Below are 26,000 nucleotides of genomic sequence, written 5' to 3' on the forward strand. Positions count from 1 at the left end.
CCTAACTATGTCACTAACACAATGTAAAGATGTTTCCAAGGTAACAGACAGTTGATTTTAATATGAGCAGCAACGAGGGAATAAACTTTCACTCCTCACTTTGAGTCAAACATTTGCTTCTTACATTGTGTCAGTTATTCCATTGTTGACCAACAATGTTTTTCCTCCAGATGCTCTAAAGCTTCCCTCTGTGTCAGTGAGTCCCTCTGGTGAAATCAATGAGGGCAGTTCAGTGACTCTGACCTGTAGCATTGATGCTAATCCAGCAGCTAATTACACCTGGTACAAGAAGAATGTAAATCCAGACCTTCAACCTCTCAGTAAAGAACCACAGCTTGTCTTCAGCTCCATCCAGTCCTCTGACTCTGGAGAGTATTACTGTACAGCTGAGAACCAGCTGGGGAAGAGGACGTCTGAATACATTTTAGTTGATGTGAAATGTGAGTAAAACAGATTCAATTAAACAAACAGACTAAATTTGTCCAAAATGGTATTAACCACAGTGAGAGTTTCTGGTCATACCTGCTTCACAATCTGTAGCTGTAGTTCACTGAGCAGCACCAGATTTTGAATTTTGGCACCCAGATTCAAACTATCACCACCTGTCTGCCAGACCCCCTTCGAAGCTGCTACACACAGCTATTAATTGCTTATGATTTAAATACCCTATGCACTATATGTGTAACTTCAGTAACACATACTTGACCTAGAGTAAACTCTGTTAACACATCTCCTCCAGGTGGTCCAAAGCTTCTCTCTGTGTCAGTGAGTCCCTCTGATGAAATCAATGAGGGCAGTTCAGTGACTCTGACCTGTAGCAGTGATGCTAACCCAGCAGCTAATTACACCTGGTACAAGAAGAATGTAAATCCAGACCTTCAACCTCTCAGTAAAGAACCACAGCTTGTCTTCAGCTCCATCCAGTCTTCTGACTCTGGAGAGTATTACTGTACAGCTGAGAAGCAGCTGGGGAAGAGGACATCTGAATACATCTTTATTGATGTGAAATGTGAGTTCAACAAATTATCAGCCTTGTTAAAAGAAAACTGGGAGAGATTTGTCTGACTGTTTCTGCTTCCTTACTAATACAGCCCTTCCTCATTTTATTGTTAATTCATATTAATATATCTCCTCCAGATGCTCCAAAGCTTCCCTCTGTGTCAGTGAGTCCCTCTGCTGAGATAGTGGAGGGCAGTTCAGTGAATCTGACCTGTAGCAGTGATGCTAACCCAGCAGCTAATTACACCTGGTACAAGGAGAATGAAGACTCACCAAAAGCATCAGGACAGATCTTCACCATCACTGATGTCAGACCTGAACACAGTGGGAATTATTCCTGTGAAGCCCAGAACAGAAGAGGACATCATAACTCCACCTTACATCTAATGGTTCTGAAAGGTAAGTTTTTCCATTCAGCTACATGCACACTGCACTCAGACTCATTACACACCATGTGATGTGATGCAGGGGGAGTTTGTGTTTGTGTGATTCAGTGCTGACAGAAGAAATCAGCTGATTGCAAATCCTGGTGAAGAAATATCTGAGCAAGAAAAAACTGAATTTACTTTCAGTGTGTTTCTTATTCACAAGTTATATTTCAAAGGATTATGTGACCTCTGATTAGGCTGAAGTGATGCAGACTTGTAATATTTAACTATTGGAGAGAGGAATGTGCTCATGAATATAAGCAGCCAAGGTGAGATTCCTTCACTGCTTTGCTTCACTCTATGAGCTAAATAGTACAAATATTAAGCTGCTGCATTTTTTCATTTGGTGGAGGAAGTTGAGTATTCAGACACATCAGATCAAGAAAAGGTTTTGGGACAAACTTTGGACACACTGGAGGAGTTAAATCTCCAGCTGGTGGTGGAGAAGTTGGAGTTTCTGCTGAAAGACTGTTTTTCAATGTAATTTGTCTCTTTTAGGGAGCTATAATTCTTGTCTCAAATGCAGGAACTTGTAAGAATGATGTCAGGAATTTAACATATTTCACAACAGCACCCTCTACTGGGACAATTGACATTTGTTATCTGTCACTCAGCAATGCATCACACACCACCAGCTGTGCTGAGTGAGGAAGCTGCAGGAAGAGAGGAGAGCTCACTGTAGCTGCTTACACTGTGTTTTTACTTTTACTTGCAGGATTCGTAAATCCAGATTTTTACACTTATTCTAGTTAATGCCCTAATTTATCTCAGGCATCACAGTCGAGCTAGATGGATAAATCTGCAAGTCTGATTTCTGGTTTATAATAGCTCATTGCAAATATATCCATGCTGATACATCAGAATGACGTCAGTGTCAGTCTAAAGAGTTTCAGCTGAACTATTAAACATACTGCAGGCCGACAGGCTGCTAGATAATCCAGCTGTATTGAGCTTGAAAAAAAAAAAAAAAAGGTCATAATACAGTATACACACATGAGCTGCAGGCCTGGATGTGTTTTCTGTTTATTATTATTATTATTATTTCCAAATTTATTTGCACATACAACTTATTTGCCTTGGTGTTGTAGTGTGTAACAATCAAAATATGCAAGTTAAGAGAAAGTACCACATGTAACATAATGATAAATAATATAAAATAGAAAGTTACAATAAAACTGTTAAAATATATTCTAAACTGAAAAGAGCTGTTAGAGTTAAAAAAAATAATACAACTGAATATAACATGCTAAACCTGCTGTAACACCATGATTAACTGTCAGTGTTTTCTTATAGCTCTCAATTCCCCAGGAACAGGAAAACCAATCATTGCTGGAGTAACAGCTGCTGTTGTCCTGCTTATCATAATCCTCTCTGTCTTCCTATGGATAAGGTAAGCAGTTCTGTTTCATTGAATCATTGTTCAAAATTCAGTCATTTGTGTGTTTAATTAATTCTCCTCACCAGGAAAAAGAGAGCCTCCAATCAATCATCTGAAGCTGAGGAGAGACCAGACGACAGAGAGAGGGTGAGGAGGGAGAGTTATACTACTCTATCCTGGTTTCACACTTCCACACTCACTATCTTAAAGTGACACTAGAAAACTCATCTGACTGTGAAGCTCTTCATGTTGTTATTTAATAATCCACAGCCGGAGCAAGATAACACTCTGTACGCTAGCCTGGACTTGTCCAACAACCAGGAAGATTCTCTCTACTCCGACCTCAGATCAGATCAGCTCCACAGACACATGGAGGAACAAGAAGTTCCCGAGTACGCTGCTGTTAACTTTAACAGAGCTGGTAATGCTCCAAGGTGAGCAGCTCTTCACACAAGAACACAGTAGCAACAGTCTTTCTCAGTTGTTACATCTGCCTGTTACGTCTTTATTATTACAAATGTATAATTTAATGTAATATCTTCAGATTGACCTGATTTATTGTTTTAATTTCCCCTCTCAGAACCAGAAGTCAGCAATCCTGGGAAGATCCAGCTGCACTGTACAGCACAGTCAACAAAATATGAACATATCAGCAATCTCACCTTTGTTTGTTTTTTTATTTTTTATTACTTCAGCAATCTGAAGTAAGGAAAAAAGAAAAGCTCCAATATATTTTGTAATTTACTGCTTTAATATTCATTTAAAGGGAACAATTGTGCTTTTGCTTACTCTCAGTCATGTATCTAATGTCACAGTGTCAGATGTTCATGTTAAAAGTGGTTGACATGTCAAATAATGAGTCAAACATATATAGAAGTAATCCCTGTGAGTTTATAAATATCTTTCAGCCCAAGCTGACAAATGGCTTTATTGTCAAAATTATATTTACTGAGACCATAATTTACCAAATGAACATCACGCTGTATTGAAGAAGACTTGAAGGGAGCAATTGAGACCATAAACTCATTGTCAATGCTTTTCTGGAGCCAGTGGAGTCGCCCCCTGCTGGCCATTGCAGAGATTGCAGTTTTTTTTTACCTGGAACTACCCACTTCATGTTAATCAGTGTCACCTGTGTTAAATGACTGTAAATTAGGAAAAGAATGGAAGTTGGGATTGGACCAGAAAACCTGTCTGCTCAAGTTACAGTAGTTATAGTGGAAATGGGTGAGAAAGAATTGATATTGATGAATTAATCTGAGTTAGTTAAGTTTTGTGCTGTTTTATTTTGTGAAGTATTTTGGTATAACAAATTAAGTGTCGTATATTTTCTCTGTTAATTAATTGATTTGCTAATTTTGGTTTTAGTTAATATTGTTTCATATCTGTTCTGTTGTGCTGATTTATTTCTCACTGCTGCAGAGGGCGACAGCGTGCAGAAAGTTTCTGCTTTAAATATAGTTTTTATGTGTATTTTCAAGGATCTGAATGTATTTACCAGCTATGAAGGCAAATAAAATGTAAACCCTATCTTTAAATCTGTTTCTTTTGTGCTGATTTAATTCTCACTTTCCCGCATTGTAATTGTTTAATATAATTTGGACTGCAATTTTTGACTCCCGTTCTCATCGAAAATGTGGCTATTGAGGTGGTACCCTACTACAGGTACCTTGGTGTCCTTGTGGATAATGGCTGGATTGGAAAGAGACATTTTTACAAAGGTCCAGTTCAGACTGTTTTCCCTCAGGGTGCTACGGCCGTTTGCTGTCAGCAGGTCACTCTTGCATGTGTTTTACCAAAGTATTTTAGCCATTGTGCTTTTTTATGCTGCTGTCTGTTGCGGGTGGGGGTCGAAGTCAGAGGACGGAAATAGGATCAACAAGCTAATAAAAAAGGCAGGATCCATCATTGGTTTCCTCCTGACACTTTAGAGGTGGTCATGGAGAAGAGAATAGGCAGGAGACTCTGGAGCACCCCCTGAAGTATAAGGATCACCCACTGAAGAGCTCCTTTAGTGCCAGACTAGTGATGCAAAGGTGCTCTTCAGAACGATTTAGAAGGCCTTTATACCTGGTGAAGTGAGATTTTTTAATGAACATTGTTGTTGACTGCTGAATGTTGTGGATTGTTTGATTGATGTTGATGTGGTGCCTTGCACTTATCTTGTACTGCCTGAGTCTGTAGGTTTCCTTGCTGTATGTTGGCTGTCTTTGTGATAAGGTGACATTCAATTTCTCCTCTAAGGGATAAGTGAAGTGCATCTTATCTTATCTTTTAATTCTTAATGAATTAATTCAATCATAAAAAGTGAAAAGTCCTGAAATAAATCTGTGTGTGTGTGTGTGTGTGTGTGTGTGTGTGTGTGTGTGTGTGTGTGTGTGTGTGTGTGTGTGTGTGTGTGTGTGTAAACAATTAGAGATTGATAAGAAAATATTGTCTCAGAGTTGTGATTCAGTATCTCTGATGTTTCACTGCCCTCTAGTGGTGAAGCTTCAGTGTTGCAGATTCAGGCTTCATCACTGAGGTCTCCCTCCGCTGTCTGTCCACTTTCTTCCTAAATTGTGAGATCTGGGTGTTTATTTCAAAAGCAGGTACACAGCAGAAGAACTGATTTTTGATGTGCTCTGTGTTACAGACAGTAGTTGTAAAACATTGTGTAATCTGATTTACACATAGATCTCTATCACTTTTCTGATGTACTTTATTTGTTAATGCTTACAAGAAACACTGTGCTCAGCATGTAACTTCTTACTTCCCATACTGATGCACAACATCTCTCTGAACTCATGGTGGTGTATTCAGTGTCTCAACATGCACTAGAAGTGTGAGGAGATGCATCAAACGTGTGTTTCCTTTAGATGAAAAAAAGTCTCATTATTTCTCTTCTCTCTTTAACTTGCTTAAAGCCCAAACACTCAACTGTTTCTGAATTCTCCCATAGATTATATTAAGTCTTAGAAAACAGGAACACTTGGGTGTCACATGCGCCTATACTGCCACTTAGCCCCTCATGCATATTCATAGTGATATGAAAGAGGAAGGAAATGTACTCATTTAAGTTAAGCCTGATATCTGACTTCTGCTCACAGATCACAGACGACGAGCATCTCAACAGACGTCCTTCTCTGCTGTAAGTAGAACAGTTTACTGATGTGACTATTACATGTTGTTTACATTATTTGATGTATTTTATTGTCTCTGAAGCCTCACAGAGAGATGAGAGGAGCAGCTATGAGATTAACAGCAGCAGCGAGTGGATTTGTTGTCTTCCTTCTCTCTGTGTCAGGTACTGTATATCTACATTTACATTGTTGGACATTTAGGTTTCATGTATGTTTGATGCAGTATGATGAGTAACTTTTACAAAAGTTTTAAAAAATATATCAGTATTCACTGCTGAACCCTGTAATAATATCATATTAAGATGTTTAGATGTGTCTGTGTCATGAGTGGTGGAGGTGGGGCCTGGCTGATATGGTTTGTCCATCCTCCCTCCATAGATTGTAAGAATCAAATGCACTGAGAAATTCATCGTATCATGATGTTTTTAATCAGTTTGGTGATTTCTGCACTCTGTATTGAGAGCTCGACAACTGTTTTAGCTGTTACAACTATAACAGTTTCCCCTTTCTGTGAAAACTTATTGACACCTATTTTATTTTAGCCACTCTCAGTAGTTTCCAACACTTCATGTTCTGCATTTATTTCTGGTTTTCACACTTGGCTGAGCAGCAACTTGACCAAAGAACTAACAGAGAGGAAACTAACCAAGTCAAGAGCCAGATTCTCTAATGATTCTTTTTTTTCTCCTTCTCAACATTAATGTTCACAGCTTCAATACATTTTTCTTCCTTCCTTTATTGTACCTTCAGATTGTACAATGTTCTGTTTCAGTGCAGTACGATGAATAACGTTTAAACTCTACGATACCAAACATTCACTTCTGTTTTTTCCTGCATGAACTATAACTGCTAAATGAAGTTAAAATGGTTAAACAACAAACAAATAATAATAATAATAATAATAATAATAATTTGGGTATTCTCTCCTGATACACTGCAAATCTTTGGGAGAATTCAGAAACAGTTGAGTGTTTGGGCTTTAAGCAATTTAAAGAGAGAAGAGAAATAATGAGACTTTTTTTCATCTAAAGAAAACACATGTTTGATGCATCTCCTCACACCTCTAGTGCATGTTGACACTCTGAATACACCACCATGAGTTCAGAGAGATGTAGTACATCAGTATGGGAAGTAAGAAGTTACATGCTGAGTACAGTGTTTCTTGTAAGCATTAACAAATAAAAAATTAAAGTACAGAAAAGAAAAATGATCTACGTGTAAATCAGATCAGAAAATATTTAACAACTACAGATGTAAACTCACTCATTCACAATCATTCTGACTGTAACACAGAGCTCATCAGAAATCAGTTCTTCTGCTGAATCTGCAACACTGAAGCTTCACCACTAGAGGGCAGTGAAACATCAGAGATACTGCAAAACAACCCTGAGACAACATTTTACCATCCATCACTGATTTTTTACACACATTTAAATTCATTTCAGGACTTTTCACTTTTGATGATTGAGTTGCATTTTAATCTATTAAACATTGACATGAAATTCATTAAGAATTATAAGATAAGATAGATAGATAACATCCAGCAAGGAAACATACAGACTCAGGCAGTACAAGATATAAGTGCAAGGCACGACCACAACATCAATCAAACAATCCACTGGGGCCTGACTGACATGGTTTATTCACTCTCCCTCCACAGTTTTTTGTACTGTAAATTCAAAGTTTGTATAAATATATTTGGACTTTTCTATACCTGTATTCATGCAGGCATAATTCAGAAATAACATAAAAGTCGTAAAATATTCAGTCATAAAGTAAAAAAGTCAATGACCATGGGGAAAAATAATGATGCAGAAAGTCTACTTCTTACATTGTGTCAGTTATTCAACTGACGACCAACTATGTTTTCTCCTCCAGATGCCACAGATGCTCCAAAGCTTCCCTCTGTGTCAGTGAGTCCCTCTGGTGAAATCACTGAGGACAGTTCAGTGACTCTGAACTGTAACAGTGATGCTAACCCAGCAGCTATATACACCTGGTACAAGAAGAATGAAAATCCAGACCTTCAACCTCTCAGTAAAGAACCACTGCTTTTCTTCAGCTCCATCCAGTCCTCTGACTCTGGAGAGTATTACTGTACAGCTGAGAAGTGGATAGCGATAACGGATTACACCATTAGTGATGTCAAGACATCTGAATACATCTTCATTGATGTGAAATGTGAGTGAACTATTCTTTTTAAAGGATTATACCTGAGGCTCATATATAATTTGTTGTAAACAGATTAAAACTGGAATATTATTGCACACCACTTTCCAAACCACGCCCTCAGCTACTGTCCATGATGCTTAATTTTTTAAAAACACCCTGATGTACTTGAGTAATATGAAGCAGTGGACTTCCTTATACAACATTTCACATGTAGTTTTATTCTCTGAACTACAGTCACCAGCCACTTCATTAGGAACACCTGTACAATCTAATTCAATCCAATGTAACAGCTCTGCTATAAAACCTTTGTTTCTGTGTAATGCACAATAATTGAGTGAAGTAGGTAATTAGAGGATATTATCCGTAAAAGTGTTTTGATTTCAAAATGGAGTATAGCAGATCAAGTCCAGTGAATCTCACTCTCTCTTTTCAAAAGGTTCAGTGGCTCTACCAGTAATTTTGGATTGTAATTCAAGTATTTCCCTTTTCCCGACTCTTTTGCCGAAGAGCCACTATTGCAGTGCTTTGTTTAATGTAAACATTTGGTTTTCGGAAGATAACGGTCAGACATCAATCTTCAATCAATCAATCTTTATTTATCTACATACACTTTACACATAGAGCAGGTCTACACCGTACTTAAATTTAAATTAACGAGACCCAACATTCCCACATGAGCAGGCACTTGGCGACAGTGGCAAAGAAAAACTCCCTTTTAACGGCAGGAAACCTCAGGCAGAACCAGGCTCAAAGTGGGCGGTCATCTGCCTTGACTGGTTAGTATAGAGAGGAGAGAGAGAGGGGAGGGGTGTGGTGGAAGGAATTAGTAGGTCAAGGACATGAACTGGTCATCCTGACGACCCCACATCCACCTGTGAGATGAGTGAGCACAGAGAACTCTGGAGAAGAAGTTGAAGTTAGTGAATTAATTAATAGCACATAAATGTAAATGGATATAGATGGATCAAGAGAGGGAGGAGGAGAGAGGAGCTTAGTGCATCATGGGAGTCCCCCATAGTCTAAGCCTATAGCAGCATAAACTAGGAGCCTTAACTATAACAGAAATGCAACCCACTAATTGACAACATATTTAACTACAATACAAGATGTGTTATTTTTGTAAATCACCCCAATTTGTTCTGTGTATGTACATTTCCAGATGGTCCAAAGCTTCCCTCAGTGTCAGTGAGTCCCTCTGGTGAAATCAATGAGGGCAGTTCAGTGACTCTGACCTGTAGCAGTGATGCTAACCCAGCAGCTAAATACACCTGGTACAAGGAGAATGTAAATCCAGACCTTCAACCTCTCAGTAAAGAACCACAGCTTGTCTTCAGCTCCATCCAGTCCTCTGACTCTGGAGAGTATTACTGTACAGCTGAGAACCGGCTGGGGAAGAGGACATCTGAATACATCTTTATTGATGTGAAATGTGAGTAAAACAGTCAAAAAGCAACATACAGCTGTTAATCTCCTCAACCTTGTTACAAAAAAACTGGAAACATTTGTCTGATCATATCTTCTTTCTTCAGTTCTGCCTGCTTCACATTTAGTCTGTTGCCATAGGTCATTGAGCAGCTTCAATACAACATGTTGAACTAATACAACCCTTCCTCATTTTATTGTTAATTCATATTGATATATCTCCTCCAGATGGTCCAAAGCTTCCCTCTGTGTCAGTGAGTCCCTCTGCTGAGATAGTGGAGGGAAGTTCAGTGACTCTGAACTGTAGCAGTGATGCTAACCCAATAGCTAATTACACCTGGTACAAGGAGAATGAAAACTCACCAAAAGCATCAGGACAGATCTTCACCATCACTGATGCCAGACCTGAACACAGTGGGAATTATTACTGTGAAGCCCAGAACAGAAGAGGACGTCATAACTCCACCTTACATCTGACTGTTGTGAAAGGTAAGTTATACACACACACACACACACACACACACACACACACACACACACACACACACACACACACACACACACACACACACACACACACACACACACACACACACACACACCTGTATACAACACAAGAGGTTTAATCTGCTTTCTGTTGGTCTCATTTTTTAGGGAAATCAGTGTTTATAATCAACATCATCAGGTTCATTCTGGTGGCCCTGATGCTGATTCCTCTGCTTCTCTTGATTCTGTGGACGAGGTAAAACGATTAAGAAAACATCCCTCCATTTATTTTCTTCAAATATTTTGAAAGTTTTTTACATCATGATTTTCTATTAGTTAATCATTTTTCTTTTTCTTTTATTGTTTCAATCCAGGAAGAAGAAAACTCTGAGCTCCACCACTGACCTGAATGAACCTGAAGAGACTATAGAGGTGAGAGAGAGAAACCTTATTGACAGAATTCATCCTAAAATACAGTTATCATCACTTGGCTCATGAATGCAAGCAAACACATTTATATTGTCAACATGAAGCTGTAAAGTTCATTTATATTTAACATATGACTTGTAGAGTGAAATCCTGTAATGTATTTCAACTGAATAAGATTTTAGCAAATAATTCTGTTTCAAACATGATTTAATACATTTCTAATAAAATCTGATTACATGCAATTTTCATGAAGGAGGTCCATTAATCCTCATTTTGACATCTCTCCCCATCAGTTGGACACTTGTCCTGTATATCAGGATGTCTCAGACTTGCAGGTCGTCACTGCAGCACAGACAGAAGACACAGAGGAGCGGGAAGACCTGGAGTAAAATTCAGTCAGGTTGGAGCCTCCTGAAAAGAAAAACAGGCTGATATCAGATTAATTCATATTACAGATATTTAGGATTAGAGCTGCAATGCAAACTGTTATTTTAAATGTGTACATACTGTAATTAATCACTTTTGAGGAATCCTGATTGGCTTCTTGTGCAGTTTTCTGTATATTTTCACACATCAAACATAATCTCAGTTCTATCACACTTTGCTGAATGTCACATTATCCAGGTGTTGCAGTGGCTGATATACAATAAACAGCCAGCTTCCACAACATCTCTGTAGTTGGAAAGATGATTTCAGTTCCCTCTCACTGCTGCAGAGGGCGACAGTGTGCAGAAAGTTTCAGCTTTAAATAAACAGTTCTTATGTGTATTTTCTAAATATGAATGCATTTAATGGCTATGAGACAAATAAAATTTAAATCTGTTTATCCTCTTTTCGGTTCAGATAAACTCTTTGGGGTCACTCAGTGAAGCAGAATATGTGGCAGTTTACTGAGTATGAAGCCTTTTCAGTATCAGTCCATATTTGTTAGTGACAGCTGTAGATCACTGACTGAATCATTTTCATACTTAGACACCTCGACTGTGAGAGTTTGTTCAACTACTGTACAACAAGGTCACCAATGTGAACAATCAATGCTTCTGAAACTGAATCTCTAACTGTAATGATTAATGAATTTAATGTTAAGGGTGAAAATGAAATGCCACTCAATCATATAAAGTGAAAAGTACTAAAAGTAAATGTAAAAGTATCTGAACAATCAGTGATGGATCGTAAAATGTTGTGATTCAGTGTCTCTGATGTGTCACTGTCCTCTTGTGGTGAACCTTCAGTGTTGCAGATTCAGGCTTCATCACTGAGGTTTCCCTCCATTGTCTGCTTTAAAGGCTCAGTTCACCTGACTAACAACAAACATATTTTCTCACTTTCCTCCTAAATTGTGAGACGTGTGTGTTTATTTCCAAAGGTAGGTTCCCCTGTATTTACAGCAGAGTGAAAATGGTTGGTGTTACATCTTGCATTTTTAATATAAGAGGAGAGTCAGATTGTGACAGATGTGAAATATAACCTGAACAAATCAGACTCCCCTCCCTTTTCCCTCTCTGTTACCACTAGTTACAAATAACTTTACACATATGTAGCTGAGGTCAAAGTATGCCAGCAGAGTGAAAATGGTTGGTGTTATTTATTGTACAGATAGACAGACTGTTAAGAGACATTATTTTATGTGTACTCGGTTGTGATGTGATGTGATGTGTGATTGTTCTAGTTTTATGACATGCAATGTTCTGTTTCTGCCACGAGGGGGCGTAAATGTATGGACCAAGATTCGTGCTGCGTCATCACGTTTGCTGTAAGTCACGCTCTGTGAGTTAGAAGTCAAGTTAACTCCATGACGGGAGGAGGATGTGTGGTTTAGCCAGTCCACAATAAATATGCCTAAAGGCTAAAAGTGTACATTGTCTCCGGAGAATTATTCCCAGAGTTCAGCGCTGGTGAAGCTGCAAAACTCAACAGGTTATTGGCCCAGGAGCAACTCAGGAAGAAGTATATTTTCGATGTTTTATCGCCGGTAGAAGGTGGCAACGGAAAGCGTGCTAACGGCTAACAGATAGCATCATGGATCTACAAGGAAGCAGCCTCGACTCATGTTCGACGGAGACGAAACAAAGACAGTGGACAAGAAGGAGAGCTAACCCAAAAGACTGTTGTTGGACGGAACGAGCTGCATTGCGACTGACCTGCATCTCCCCCACCAGCTTCAGCCTACTCCATGCAAATTAGTGAACTTTTATTTATTTATTTTTATAATCATCCCTTTTAAAGCATTTAATTACCATTGTTTGATCAACTTTAGCTGACTCTGTTTTTTAGTTAATAAATAGTGTAAAAACCTCTACTGCCTGTTGGTCAGCAGCTAATCAGTCGTCACACACACCCGTGACACCAGCACTTCACTAGACACAGTTCACACTACTGACAGTTTAATATCTATTAAATTGTGGTCAGGTGAAACATACGAAAGTTTGAAACAATTTACAGCCTTGGACTTGTCTCTGGAATACTGTATGAGTTATCAAACAGGTGGTGCAGTTTGTGAAAAGTAAAATGCCAATATATAGAGCCTAAAATTAAAATAAGAAAACATATTTTTCTAATCCAGTCGTAGTTCGATAGGTCTACCACTAGATGGTGGTAAGGAGTTGTGTTTAATAGGAAATCTATTCCAGCATTTTTTACCAGCACTTTTCTTTCTAGAAGGGTGAAAGGTAAATTTGATCACAGATACAAGCAGATGAAATGAGTTTCCTCCAAAGAGTGTGCAAGTTCAGCCTTAAAGAATCTCAGTTCTATCACACTTCGCTGAATGTCACATTATCCAGGTATTGCAGTGTCTGATATACAATAAACAGCCAGCTTCCACAACATCTCTGTAGTTGGAAATATGATTTCAGTTTCCTCTCACTGCTGCAGAGGGCGACAGTGAGCAGAAAGTTTCAGATTTCATTAAGTGATTCAGTATCTCTGATGTTTCACTGTCCTCTAGTGGTGAAGCTTCAGTGTTGCAGATTCAGGCTTCATCACTGAGGTCTCCCTCCACTGTCTGCTTTAAAGACTCAATTCACCTGATCAAGAAAAAACAAAATATGTTCTCACTTTCCTCCTAAATTGTGAGATTTTGGGTGTTTATTTTCAGAGGTAGGTATGTTGTTTTTGATATTTCCCCCTGTTTATTATAAAAGACATCTCAGTACACAATCTACCTGATAGAACCAGGAAAAAAAAAATTCTCAGTGCTCTCAATAATCAATCTTTGTTCATCTAAACTACGTTGTTGTTCACAGGTCAAAGAGATTAACTATAGAGAGCATCGGTGCATATTTACACAGCAGAAGAACTGATTTCTGATGAGCTCTGTGTTACAGTCAGAGTGATTGTGAATGAATGAGTTTACAACTGTCGATGTAAAACATTTTATGATCTGATTTACACATAGGTCTCTATCGTTTTTGATGTACTGTAATTTTTATTTGTTTCTTAATACATACAATAAACACTGTGCTCAGCATTTGATATCTTACTTCCCGTACTGATGCACTACATTTCTTTGAACTCATGGTGGTGTATTGAATGTCTCAACATGCACTGGAAGTGTGAGGAGATGCATCAAACCAAATGTCACACATATGTCACGTCTTTTCTTTAGACACTGAACTATGCATACACTTAAAAACATGAAGATGATTTTTTTAAAGTGTCATTATTTCTCTTCTTTCATTACATTGCTGAAAGGCCAGAACACTGGTGTCTTATTCTCTATAACAAAGATCACATTACGTCTCTACAAAACAGGAACCCTTGGGTGTCACATACGCCTATATTGTCACTTGGCCCCTCATGCATATTCATAGTGATAAGAAAGAGGAAGGAAATGTACTCATTTAACATCCTGATATCTGACTTCTGCTCACAGATCACAGGGGTCGAGCACCTTAACAGACAACGTCCTTCTCTGCTGTAAGTAGAACAGTTTACTGATGTGAATATTACATGTTGTTTACATTATTTGATGTATTTTATTGTCTCTGAAGCCTCACAGAGAGATGAGAGGAGCAGCTATGAGTTTAACAGCAGCAGCGAGTGGATTTGTTGTCTTCCTTCTCTCTGTGTCAGGTACTGTAAATCTACATTTACATTGTAGGACATTTAGGTTTGATGTATGTTTGATGCAGTTTGATGAATAACTTTTAAAAATAGTAAAAAATAATATCAGTATTCACTGATCAACCCTGTAATAATAATATATTAAGATGTTCAGCTGTGTCTGCGTCAGTGTGGTGGGGGTGGGGCCTAGCTGATATGGTTTGTCCTCCATAGATTGTAAGAATCATATATTTTTATTCATGCATATGAATATATTCATAGTTCTATGATGGTACACCAATGCACAGATAATTCCATGTCGTCAGCATATTTAAAATCTATTTTGTTAATTTCTGCACTCTGTACTGCAGAGCTGGACAACTGTTTTAGCTGCTACAACCTGTGAAAACTTCTTGACACCTATTTTATTTTAGCGGCTCTCAGTAGTTTCCCACACGTCATGTTCTGCATTTCTTTCTGGTTTTCACACTTAGCTGAGCAGCAACTTGACCAAAGAACTTACAAAGAGGAAACTAAACAAGATAAGCACAGACTCTAATGATTCAGTGTCTTCTTCTCATCCTGTTCAGTAAAACCACATTAATGTTCACAGCTTCAATACATTCTTGTTCCTTCACTGCACCTTCAGACTGTACAATGTTCTGTCTCAGTATAGAGAGATTAACTTTAAACAACATCAAAAACAGTTTTTTGTACTGTAAATACAAAGTATGTAAAAAATATCATTGGCCTTTTCTATGCCTGTCTTCATGGAGGCATAATTCCGAAAAAACATCATGAAATTCAAACAATAGTTATAAAGTCTGTAAAAAGTAAATTAACATGGGGGAAAATAATGATATAGAATAGGGTTAAGATTTAATGAGAAGATAACAATATGAATTATCACTGATCTGCTGCTACAACTCCAAAAAAGTTAAAGTTTGACTCATTTTATGTTTGAAAAGTATAAACTTTGTGGAAACTTGTAGAATGAATTTACTAAAACTGAAACACTCATCAGTAACAAATGATAAAATATGAATAATAACTGGTAAAATACTGCATTCTAGTTCCCTTTTTTCCACAATGAGGACCTCTAAATGACAGCAACTGCAGATAAAATCATATTGGTGCCATGATCCACTTTGTCTTATTTACTGATTCTTAACTTGTTATAAATCTGATTGTGGTTTCTGATGTGCTCTGTGTTACAGTGGTACAGGGTCAGGATGACTGGGGAGTGACTTACACTCCTACTAAGATCTGTGCCTTAAAAGGATCAACAGTGGACATAAACTGCACCTACAGTTACCCATCCATGATAAATAATGTTGATACTGCAGTTAATGAAACATTCTGGTTTACTAAAGAGAGCATTAATGAACATGTGGATCTGAGAACAGACTCAGAGTACGCAGGTCGTGTGCAGTATCACTGTGATAAGAAGAACTGCACTCTGAGAATCACAGACCTGAGAGAGAGAGACTCAGCTGAGTACAAGTTCAGGCTCATAACAAACCAACCAAGAGGGAGATATTCTGCTGTACCTGGAGTCACTTTGACTGTCACAGGTAACGTTTTCACTGGAAATTTTTAATTTAGTTTGAAATGGTTAATATCTTGGAAATAGTTCTGTGAATGTGTGTGTATGAACATAAATTACATTTCTGTTTTTTCTTCACAGTTCCAGATCTCCAGGTGAAGGTGATCCCATCAACTATCAATCCTTCCTCAGCAGAGATGAAGTGTCACAGCAGCTGTTGTCTACCTCATCGTTCTTCCTTCATCTGGTACAAGAATGGACAGATAATTAGTGGAGAAACATCATCTACTTATTCAACCAACCTCAATCATGCAGACAGCTATTCCTGTGCTGTTACAGGATATGAGGATTTCCCCTCTCCTTCAGTTTGTGAGTTTTCTTCAGTCTTCCACTAACATAACAGCATCTTGTGAAGCCTTTTATCTAAAGTACTGTACAATGACTTCATGTATTTCTAGTATGAGTGATCCCACTGCCTCACTTGTTATTAGCACCATGTTTTTCTCATTGAGCTCTACTGTTGTCAGTATCAATACAATAACCAACTATGTTTTTCGTCCAGATGCTCCAAAGCTCCCCTCTGTGTCAGTGAGTCCCTCTGGTGAAATCATTGAGGGCAGTTCAGTGACTCTGACCTGTAGCAGTGATGCTAACCCAGCAGCTAATTACACCTGGTACAAGGAGAACCAACCACTGTTTCCTGCACAAGAAGGAAATTATAAATTCACTTCCATCAGCTCTGAGGACAAAGGGATGTACTACTGCAAGTCTGAGAATCAATATGGATGGATCAACTCGTCGTCTCTCTTCATAGATGTCCTGTGTAAGTAGTAAAGTTTAAGTCCAAAACTTTAAGTCGACACAGTACCTGTAACCCCTTCCTTTTATCCGTCCTTCCTTTTTTTCTTCCCTCCTTCCGTCCATCTTTTTAATGGTCTGGCCCACATGAGATCAAATTGGGCTGTATGTGGCCCTTGACTGAAAATGAGTTTGACCCCCTTTTTTTAGTATATTACAGAGACAAAGTATAATACATCATTGTATCCTGCATGATAATATTAATAATTAATGTTTTTTTGCACACTAGATGCTCCAAAGCTTCCCTCTGTGTCAGTGAGTCCCTCTGGTGAAATCACTGAGGGCAGTTCAGTGAATCTGACCTGTAGCAGTGATGCTAACCCAGCAGCTAATTACACCTGGTACAAGAAGAATGAAGACTCACCAAAAGCATCAGGACAGATCTTCACCATCACCTATGTCAGACCTGAACACAGTAAGAATTATTACTGTGAAGCCCAGAACAAACTAGGACGTCATAGCTCCACCTTACATCTGACTGTTGGGAAAGGTAACACACACACACACACACACACACACACACACACACACACACACACACACACACACACACACACACACACACACACTCACACAAACACATCTGTATACAACACGAGGTTTATCTGCTTTCTGTTGGTGTCATTTTTTAGGTAAATCAGTGTTTATAATGAACATCATCAGGTTTATTCTGGTGGTCCTGATGCTGATTCCTCTGCTTCTCTTGATTCTGTGGACGAGGTAAAACGATTAAGAAAACATCCCTCCATTTATTTTCTTCAAATATTTTGAAAGTTTTTTACATCATGATTTTCTATTAGTTAATCATTTTTCTTTTTCTTTTATTGTTTCAATCCAGGAAGAAGAAAACTCTGAGCTCCACCACTGACCTGAATGAACCTGTAGAGACTATAGAGGTGAGAGAGAGAAACCTCATTGACAGAACTTATCCTAAAATACAGTTATGATCACTTGGCTCATGAATGCATGCCAACACATTTATATTGTCAACATGAAGCTGTAAAGTTAATTTATATTTAAAATATGACTTGTATAGTAAAATCCTGTAATGTATTTCACCTGAATAAACTGATTTAATACATTTCTAATAAAATCTGATTACATGCAATTGTCATGAAGTAGGTCCATTAATCCTCATTTTGACATTTCTCCCCATCAGTTGGACTCTCGTCTTGAATATGAGAACATCTCAGACTTGCAGGTCGTCACTGCAGCACAGACAGAAGACACAGAGGAGCAGGAAGACCTGGAGTAAAATCCAGTCAGGTTGGAGCCTCATGAAAAGAAAAACAGGCTGATATCAGATTAATTCATATTACAGATATTTAGGATTAGAGCTGCAATGCAAACTGTTATTTTAAATGTGTACATACTGTAATTAATCACTTTTGAGGAATCCTGATTGGCTTCTTGTGCAGTCTACTGTATATTTTCACACATCAAACATAATCTCAGGTCTATCACAATTTGCTGACTGTCACATTATCCAGGTATTGCAGTGGCTGATATACAATAAACAGCCAGCTTCCACAACATCTCTGTAGTTGGAAACATGATTTTAGTTCCCTCTCACTGCTGCAGAGGGCGACAGTGTGCAGAAAGTGTCAGCTTTAAATAAACAGTTCTTATGTGTATTTTCAAAATATGAATGCTGGCTATGAAGACAAATACAATTTAAATCTGTTTATCCTCATTTCAGTTCATATAAACTCTTTGGGGTCACTCAGTGAAGCAGAATATGTGGCAATTTACTGAGTATGAAGCATTTTCAGTATTAGTCCATATTTGTTAGTGACAGCTGTAGATCACTGACTGAATCATTTTCATACTCAGACACCTCGACTGTGAGAGTTTGTTCAACTACTGTACAACAAGGTCACCAATGTGAACAATGCTTCTGAAACTGAATCTCTAACTGTAATGATTAATGAATTTAATGTTAAGGGTGAAAATGAAATGCCACTCAATCATATAAAGTGAAAAGTACTAAAAGTAAATGTAAAAGTATCTGAACAATCAGTGATGGATCGTAAAATGTTGTGATTCAGTGTCTCTGATGTGTCACTGTCCTCTTGTGGTGAACCTTCAGTGTTGCAGATTCAGGCTTCATCACTGAGGTCTCCCTCCATTGTCTGCTTTAAAGGCTCAGTTCACCTGACTAACAACACACACATTTTCTCACTTTCCTCCTAAATTGTGAGATGTGTGTGTTTGTTTCCAAAGGTAAGTTCCCATGTATTTACAGCAGAGTGAAAATGGTTGGCGTTACATCTTGCATTTTTTATATAAGAGGGGAGTCAGATTGTGACAGATGTGAAATATGACCTGAAAAAATCACACTCCCCTCCTTTTTCCCTCTCTGTTACCACTAGTTACAAATAACTTAACACATATGTAGCTGAGGTCAAAGTATGCCAGCAGAGTGAAAATGGTTGGTGTTATTTATTGTACAGATAGACAGACTGTTAAGAGACATTATTTTATGTGTACTCGGTTGTGATGTGATGTGATGTGTGATTGTTCTAGTTTTATGACATGCAATGTTCTGTTTCTGCCACGAGGGGGCGTACATGTATGGACCAAGATTCCTGCTGCGTCATCACGTTTGCTGTAAATCACGCAAGTTACCTCCATGACGGGAGAAGGATGTGTGGTTTAGTCAGTCCACAATAAATACGCCTAAAGGCTAAAAGTGTACATTGTCTCCGGAGAATTATTCCCCGAGTTCAGCGCTGGCGAAGCTGCAAAACTCAACAGGTTATTGGCCCAGGAGCAACTCAGGAAGAAGTATATTTTCGATGTTTTATCGCCGGTAGAAGGTGGCAACGGAAAGCGTGCTAACGGCTAACAGATAGCATCATGGATCTACGAGGAAGCAGCCTCGACTCATGTTCGACGGAGACGAAACAAAGACAGTGGACAAGAAGGAGAGCTAACCCAAAAGACTGTTGTTGGACGGAACGAGCTGCATTGCGACTGACCTGCATCTCCCCCACCATCTTCAGCCTACTCCATGCAAATTAATGAACTTTTATTTATTTATTTTTATAATCATCCCTTTTAAAGCATTTAATTACCATTGTTTGATCAACTTTAGCTGACTCTGTTTTTTAGTTAATAAATAGTGTAAAACCTCTACTGTCTGTTCTTTGGTCTGCAGCTAATCAGTCGTCACACACACCCGTGACACCAGCACTTCACTAGACACAGTTCACACTACTGACAGTTTAATATCTATTAAACTGTGGTCAGGTGAAACATACGAAAGTTTGAAACAATTTATAGCCTTGGACTTGTCTCTGGAATACGGTATGAGTTATCAAACAGGTGGTGCAGTTTGTGAAAAGTAAAATGCCAATATAGAGCCTAAAATTAAAATAAGAAAACATATTTTTCTAATCCAGTCGTAGTTCGATAGGTCTACCACTAGATGGTGGTAAGGAGTTGTGTTTAATAGGAAATCTATTCCAGCATTTTTTACCAGCACTTTTCTTTCTAGAAGGGTGAAAGGAAAATTTGATCACAGATACAAGCAGATGAAATGAGTTTCCTCCAAAGAGTGTGCAAGTTCAGCCTTAAAGAATCTCAGTTCTATCACACTTCGCTGAATGTCACATTATCCAGGTATTGCAGTGTCTGATATACAATAAACAGCCAGCTTCCACAACATCTCTGTAGTTGGAAATATGATTTCAGTTTCCTGTCACTGCTGCAGAGGGCGACAGTGTGCAGAAAGTTTCAGATTTCATTAAGTGATTCAGTATCTCTGATGTTTCACTGTCCTCTAGTGGTGAAGCTTCAGTGTTGCAGATTCAGGCTTCATCACTGAGGTCTCCCTCCACTGTCTGCTTTAAAGACTCAATTCACCTGATCAAGAAAAAACAAAATATGTTCTCACTTTCCTCCTAAATTGTGAGATTTTGGGTGTTTATTTTCAGAGGTAGGTATGTTGTTTTTGATATTTCCCCCTGTTTATTATAAAAGACATCTCAGTACACAATCTACCTGATAGAACCAGGAAAAAAAAAATTCTCAGTGCTGTCAATAATCAATCTTTTTTCCTGTTCATCTAAACTACGTTGTTGTTCACAGGTCAAAGAGATTAACTATAGAGAGCATCGGTGCATATTTACACAGCAGAAGAACTGATTTCTGATGAGCTCTGTGTTACAGTCAGAGTGATTGTGAATGAATGAGTTTACAACTGTCGATGTAAAACATTTTATGATCTGATTTACACATAGATCTCTATCGTTTGTGATGTACTGTAATTTTTATTTGTTTCTTAATACATACAATAAACACTGTGCTCAGCATTTGATATCTTACTTCCCGTACTGATGCACTACATCTCTTTGAACTCATGGTGGTGTATTGAGTGTCTCAACATGCACTGGAAGTGTGAGTAGATGCATCAAACCAAATGTCACACATATGTCACGTCTTTTCTTTAGACACTGAACTATGCATACACTTAAAAACATGAAGATGATTTTTTTAAAGTGTCATTATTTCTCTTCTTTCGTTACATTGCTGAAAGGCCAGAACACTGGTGTCTTATTCTCTATAACAAAGATCACATTACGTCTCTACAAAACAGGAACCCTTGGGTGTCACATACGCCTATATTGTCACTTGGCCCCTCATGCATATTCATAGTGATAAGAAAGAGGAAGGAAATGTACTCATTTAACATCCTGATATCTGACTTCTGCTCACAGATCACAGGGGTCGAGCACCTTAACAGACAACGTCCTTCTCTGCTGTAAGTAGAACAGTTTACTGATGTGAATATTACATGTTGTTTACATTATTTGATGTATTTTATTGTCTCTGAAGCCTCACAGAGAGATGAGAGGAGCAGCTATGAGTTTAACAGCAGCAGCGAGTGGATTTGTTGTCTTCCTTCTCTCTGTGTCAGGTACTGTAAATCCACATTTACATTGTAGGGCATTTAGGTTTGATGTATGTTTGATGCAGTTTGATAAATAACTTTTAAAAATAGTAAAAAATAATATCAGTATTCACTGATCAACCCTGTAATAATAATATATTAAGATGTTCAGCTGTGTCTGCGTCAGAGTGGTGGGGGTGGGGCCTGGCTGATATGGTTTGTCCTCCATAGAATCATATATTTTTATTCATGCATATGAATATATTCATAGTTCTATGATGGTACACCAATGCACAGATAATTCCATGTCGTCAGCATATTTAAAATCTATTTTGTTAATTTCTGCACTCTGTACTGCAGAGCTGGACAACTGTTTTAGCTGCTACAACCTGTGAAAACTTCTTGACACCTATTTTATTTTAGCGGCTCTCAGTAGTTTCCCACACGTCATGTTCTGCATTTCTTTCTGGTTTTCACACTTAGCTGAGCAGCAACTTGACCAAAGAACTTACAAAGAGGAAACTAAACAAGATAAGCACAGACTCTCTAATGATTCAGTGTCTTCTTCTCATCCTGTTCAGTAAAACCACATTAATGTTCACAGCTTCAATACATTCTTGTTCCTTCACTGCACCTTCAGACTGTACAATGTTCTGTCTCAGTATAGAGAGATTAACTTTAAACAACATCAAAAACAGTTTTTTGTACTGTAAATACAAAGTATGTAAAAAATATCATTGGCCTTTTCTATGCCTGTCTTCATGGAGGCATAATTCCGAAAAACCATCATGAAATTCAAACAATAGTTATAAAGTCTGTAAAAAGTAAATTAACATGGGGGAAAATAATGATATAGAATAGGTTTAAGATTTAATGAGAAGATAACAATATGAATTATCACTGATCTGCTGCTACAACTCCAAAAAAGTTAAAGTTTGACTCATTTTATGTTTGAAAAGTATAAACTTTGTGGAAACTTGTAGAATGAATTTACTAAAACTGAAACACTCATCAGTAACAAATGATAAAATATGAATAATAACTGGTAAAATACTGTATTCTAGTTCCCTTTTTTCCACAATGAGGAGCTCTAAATCACAGCAACTGCAGATAAAATCATATTGGTACCATGATCCACTTTGTCTTATATACTATTCTTAGCTTGTTATAAATCTGATTGCGGTTTCTGATGTGCTCTGTGTTACAGTGGTACAGGGTCAGAATGACTGGGGAGTGACTTACACTTCTACTCACATCTGTGCCTTAAAAGGATCAACAGTGGACATAAACTGCACCTACAGATACCCATCCATGATAAATAATGTTGATACTGCAGTTAATAAAACATTCTGGTTTACTAAAGAGAGCATTAATGAACATGTGGATCTGAGAACAGAATCCAAGTACTCAGGTCGTGTGCAGTATCACTGTGATGAGAACGACTGCACTCTGAGAATCACAGACCTGAGAGAGAGAGACTCAGCTGAGTACAAGTTCAGGTTCACAACAAACCATCCAGAAGGGAAATATACTGGTTCACCTGGAGTCACTTTGAATGTCACAGGTAACGTTTTCACTGGAAAGTTTTAATTTAGTTTCAAATGGTTAATATTTTGGAAATAGTTCAGTGAATATGTTTGTGTATGAACATAAATTACATTTCTGTCCTTTCTTCACTCTTCCAGATCTCCAGGTGCAGGTGATCCAATCAACAACCAGTTCTCCCTCAAAAGAGCTGAAGTGTAACAGCAGTTGTCTACCTGATCGTTCTTCCTTCATCTGGTACAAGAATGGACAGACAATTAGTGGAGAAACATCTTCTACTTATTTATCCAACTACTATCATACAGACAACTATTCCTGTGCTGTTACAGGATATGAGGATTTCCCCTCTCTTCCAGTTTGTGAGTTTTCTTCACAATCTTTCACTAACATATACATATACAGCATCTTGTAGAGCCTTTTATCTAAAGTATTGTACAATGACTTCATGTATTTCTAGTATGAGTGACCCCACTGCCTCACTTGTTATTGGCACCATGTTTTTCTCATTGAGCTCTAATCTTGTCAATATCAATACAATACAACCAGCTCTGTGTTACTGCAGAGAAATACTGTACAATGACTTCATGTATTTCGAGTATGAGTGACCCCACTGCCTCACTTGTTACACATCTTGCTCTCCAGATGCTCCAAAGCTTCCCTCTGTGTCAGTGAGTCCCTCTAGTGAAATCATTGAGGGCAGTTCAGTGACTCTGACCTGTAGCAGTGATGCTAACCCAGCAGCTAATTACACCTGGTACAAGAAGAATGTAAATCCAGACCTTCAACCTCTCGGCAAAGAACCACAGCTTGTCTTCAGCTCCATCCAGTCCTCTGACTCTGCAGAGTATTACTGTACAGCTGAGAACCAGCTGGGGAAGAGGACATCTGAATACATCTTTCTTGATGTGAAATGTGAGTTCAACAGATTATCAGCCTTGTTAAAAGAAAACTGGGAGAGATTTGTCTGACTGTTTCTGCTTCCTTACTAATACAGCCCTTTCTGATTTTATTGTTTATTCACCTTCCAGATGCTCCAAAGCTTCCCTCTGTGTCAGTGAGTCCCTCTGATGAGATAGTGGAGGGCAGTTCAGTGACTCTAAACTGTAGCAGTGATGCTAACCCAGCAGCTAAATACACCTGGTACAAAGAGAATGAAGACTCACCAAAAGCATCAGGACAGATCTTCACCATCACTGATGTCAGACCTGAACACAGTGGGAATTATTCCTGTGAAGCCCAGAACAGAAGAGGAAGTCATAACTCCACCTTATATCTGACTGTTGTGAAAGGTAAGTTTTCCCATTCAGCTACGCCGCACTCAGACTCATTACATATGATGTCATGCAGGGAGGGATTTCATTAACCTCCATCTGTACCAAACCTTTGTTGTGACACTCCACAGTGTCTGTTTGTGTGATTCACTGCTGACATAAGGAATAAGCTGATTTCAAATCCTGGTGAAGAAAGATCTGAGCAAGAAAAAACGTAATTTACTTGTCAGTGTGTTTCTTATTCACAAGTTATATTTCAAAGGATTATGTGACCTCTGATTAGGCTGAAGTGATGCAGACTTGTTATATTTAACTATTGGAGAGAGAACTATCCTCATGAATATAAGCAGCCAAGGTGAGATTCCTTCACTGCTTTACTTCACTCTATGAGCTTAATACTACAAATATTGAGCAGCTGCATTTTTTCATTTAGAGGAGGAAGTTGAGATGTGACCAGGAGTATTCAGACACATCAGATCAAGAAAAGGTTTTGGGACAAACTGTGGACACACTGGAGGAGTTCAATCTCCAGCTGGTGTTGGAGAAATTGGAGTTTCTGCTGTTTTTCAAAGTAATTTGTCTCTTTTATAATTTATACTTCTTGTCTCAAATGCAGGAACTTGTAAGAATGATGTCAGGAATTTAATATATTTTAGAACAGCACCCTCTACTGGGACAATCGACATTTGTTATCTGTCACTCAGCAATGCATCACACACCACCAGCTGTGCTGAGGAAGCTGCAGGAAGAGATGAGAGCTCACTGTAGCTGCTTACACTGTGTTTTTATTTTTACTTGCAGAATTCATAATCCAGATGTTTACACTTATTATAGTTAATGCCCTAATTTATCTCTCAGCCTTCACAGAGCTAGATGGATAAATCTGAAAGTCTGATTTCTGGTTTATAATAGCTTGTTGCAAATATATCCATGCTGATACATCAGAATGACTTCAGTGTCAGTCTAAAGAGTTTCAGCTGAACCATTAAACATACTGCAGGCCGACAAACTGCTAGATAATCCAGCTGTATTGAGCTGTAAAAAAACAAAAAGGTCACAATATAGTATACACACATGAGCTGCATGGAGCCTGATGTGTTTGATGTTTATTATTATTATTATTGTTATTTCCAAATATATTTGCACATACAACTTATTTGCCTTGGTGTTGTAGTGTGTAACAATCAAAATATGCAAGTTAAGAGAAAATACAAGTACCACATGTAAAATAATGATAAATAATATAAAATAGAAAGTTACAATAAAAATGTTTAAAATATATTCTAAACTGAAAAGAGCTGTTAGAGTTAAAAATTTATAGAACTGAAGCAAGCGGCCGAAATGAGCTTCCTCCGTAGGGTGGCTGGGCTCTCCCTTAGGGTGAGAAGCTCAGTTATCTGGAGGGA

The 26,000-nt window shown here is 38.2% G+C and overlaps 1 protein-coding gene across 1 annotated transcript in view; it reads left to right on the forward strand.

Annotated features, from left to right (window-relative positions):
* The first annotated feature begins 1,385 nt into the window (after positions 1-1,385).
* Positions 1,386-26,000, forward strand: part of LOC128364970 (B-cell receptor CD22-like) — a 63,537-nt gene continuing 38,922 nt past the window's right edge. The window contains exons 1-4 of the mRNA XM_053325591.1: positions 1,386-1,398; positions 2,736-2,817; positions 2,892-2,952; positions 3,076-3,239. Of these exons, the coding sequence (XP_053181566.1) occupies positions 1,386-1,398; positions 2,736-2,817; positions 2,892-2,952; positions 3,076-3,239 (320 nt within the window). The remainder of the gene's footprint in view (positions 1,399-2,735; positions 2,818-2,891; positions 2,953-3,075; positions 3,240-26,000) is intronic.

The sequence above is a fragment of the Scomber japonicus genome, chromosome 2 (assembly GCF_027409825.1).
Source record: "Scomber japonicus isolate fScoJap1 chromosome 2, fScoJap1.pri, whole genome shotgun sequence".
Taxonomy (NCBI): Eukaryota; Metazoa; Chordata; class Actinopteri; order Scombriformes; family Scombridae; genus Scomber; species Scomber japonicus.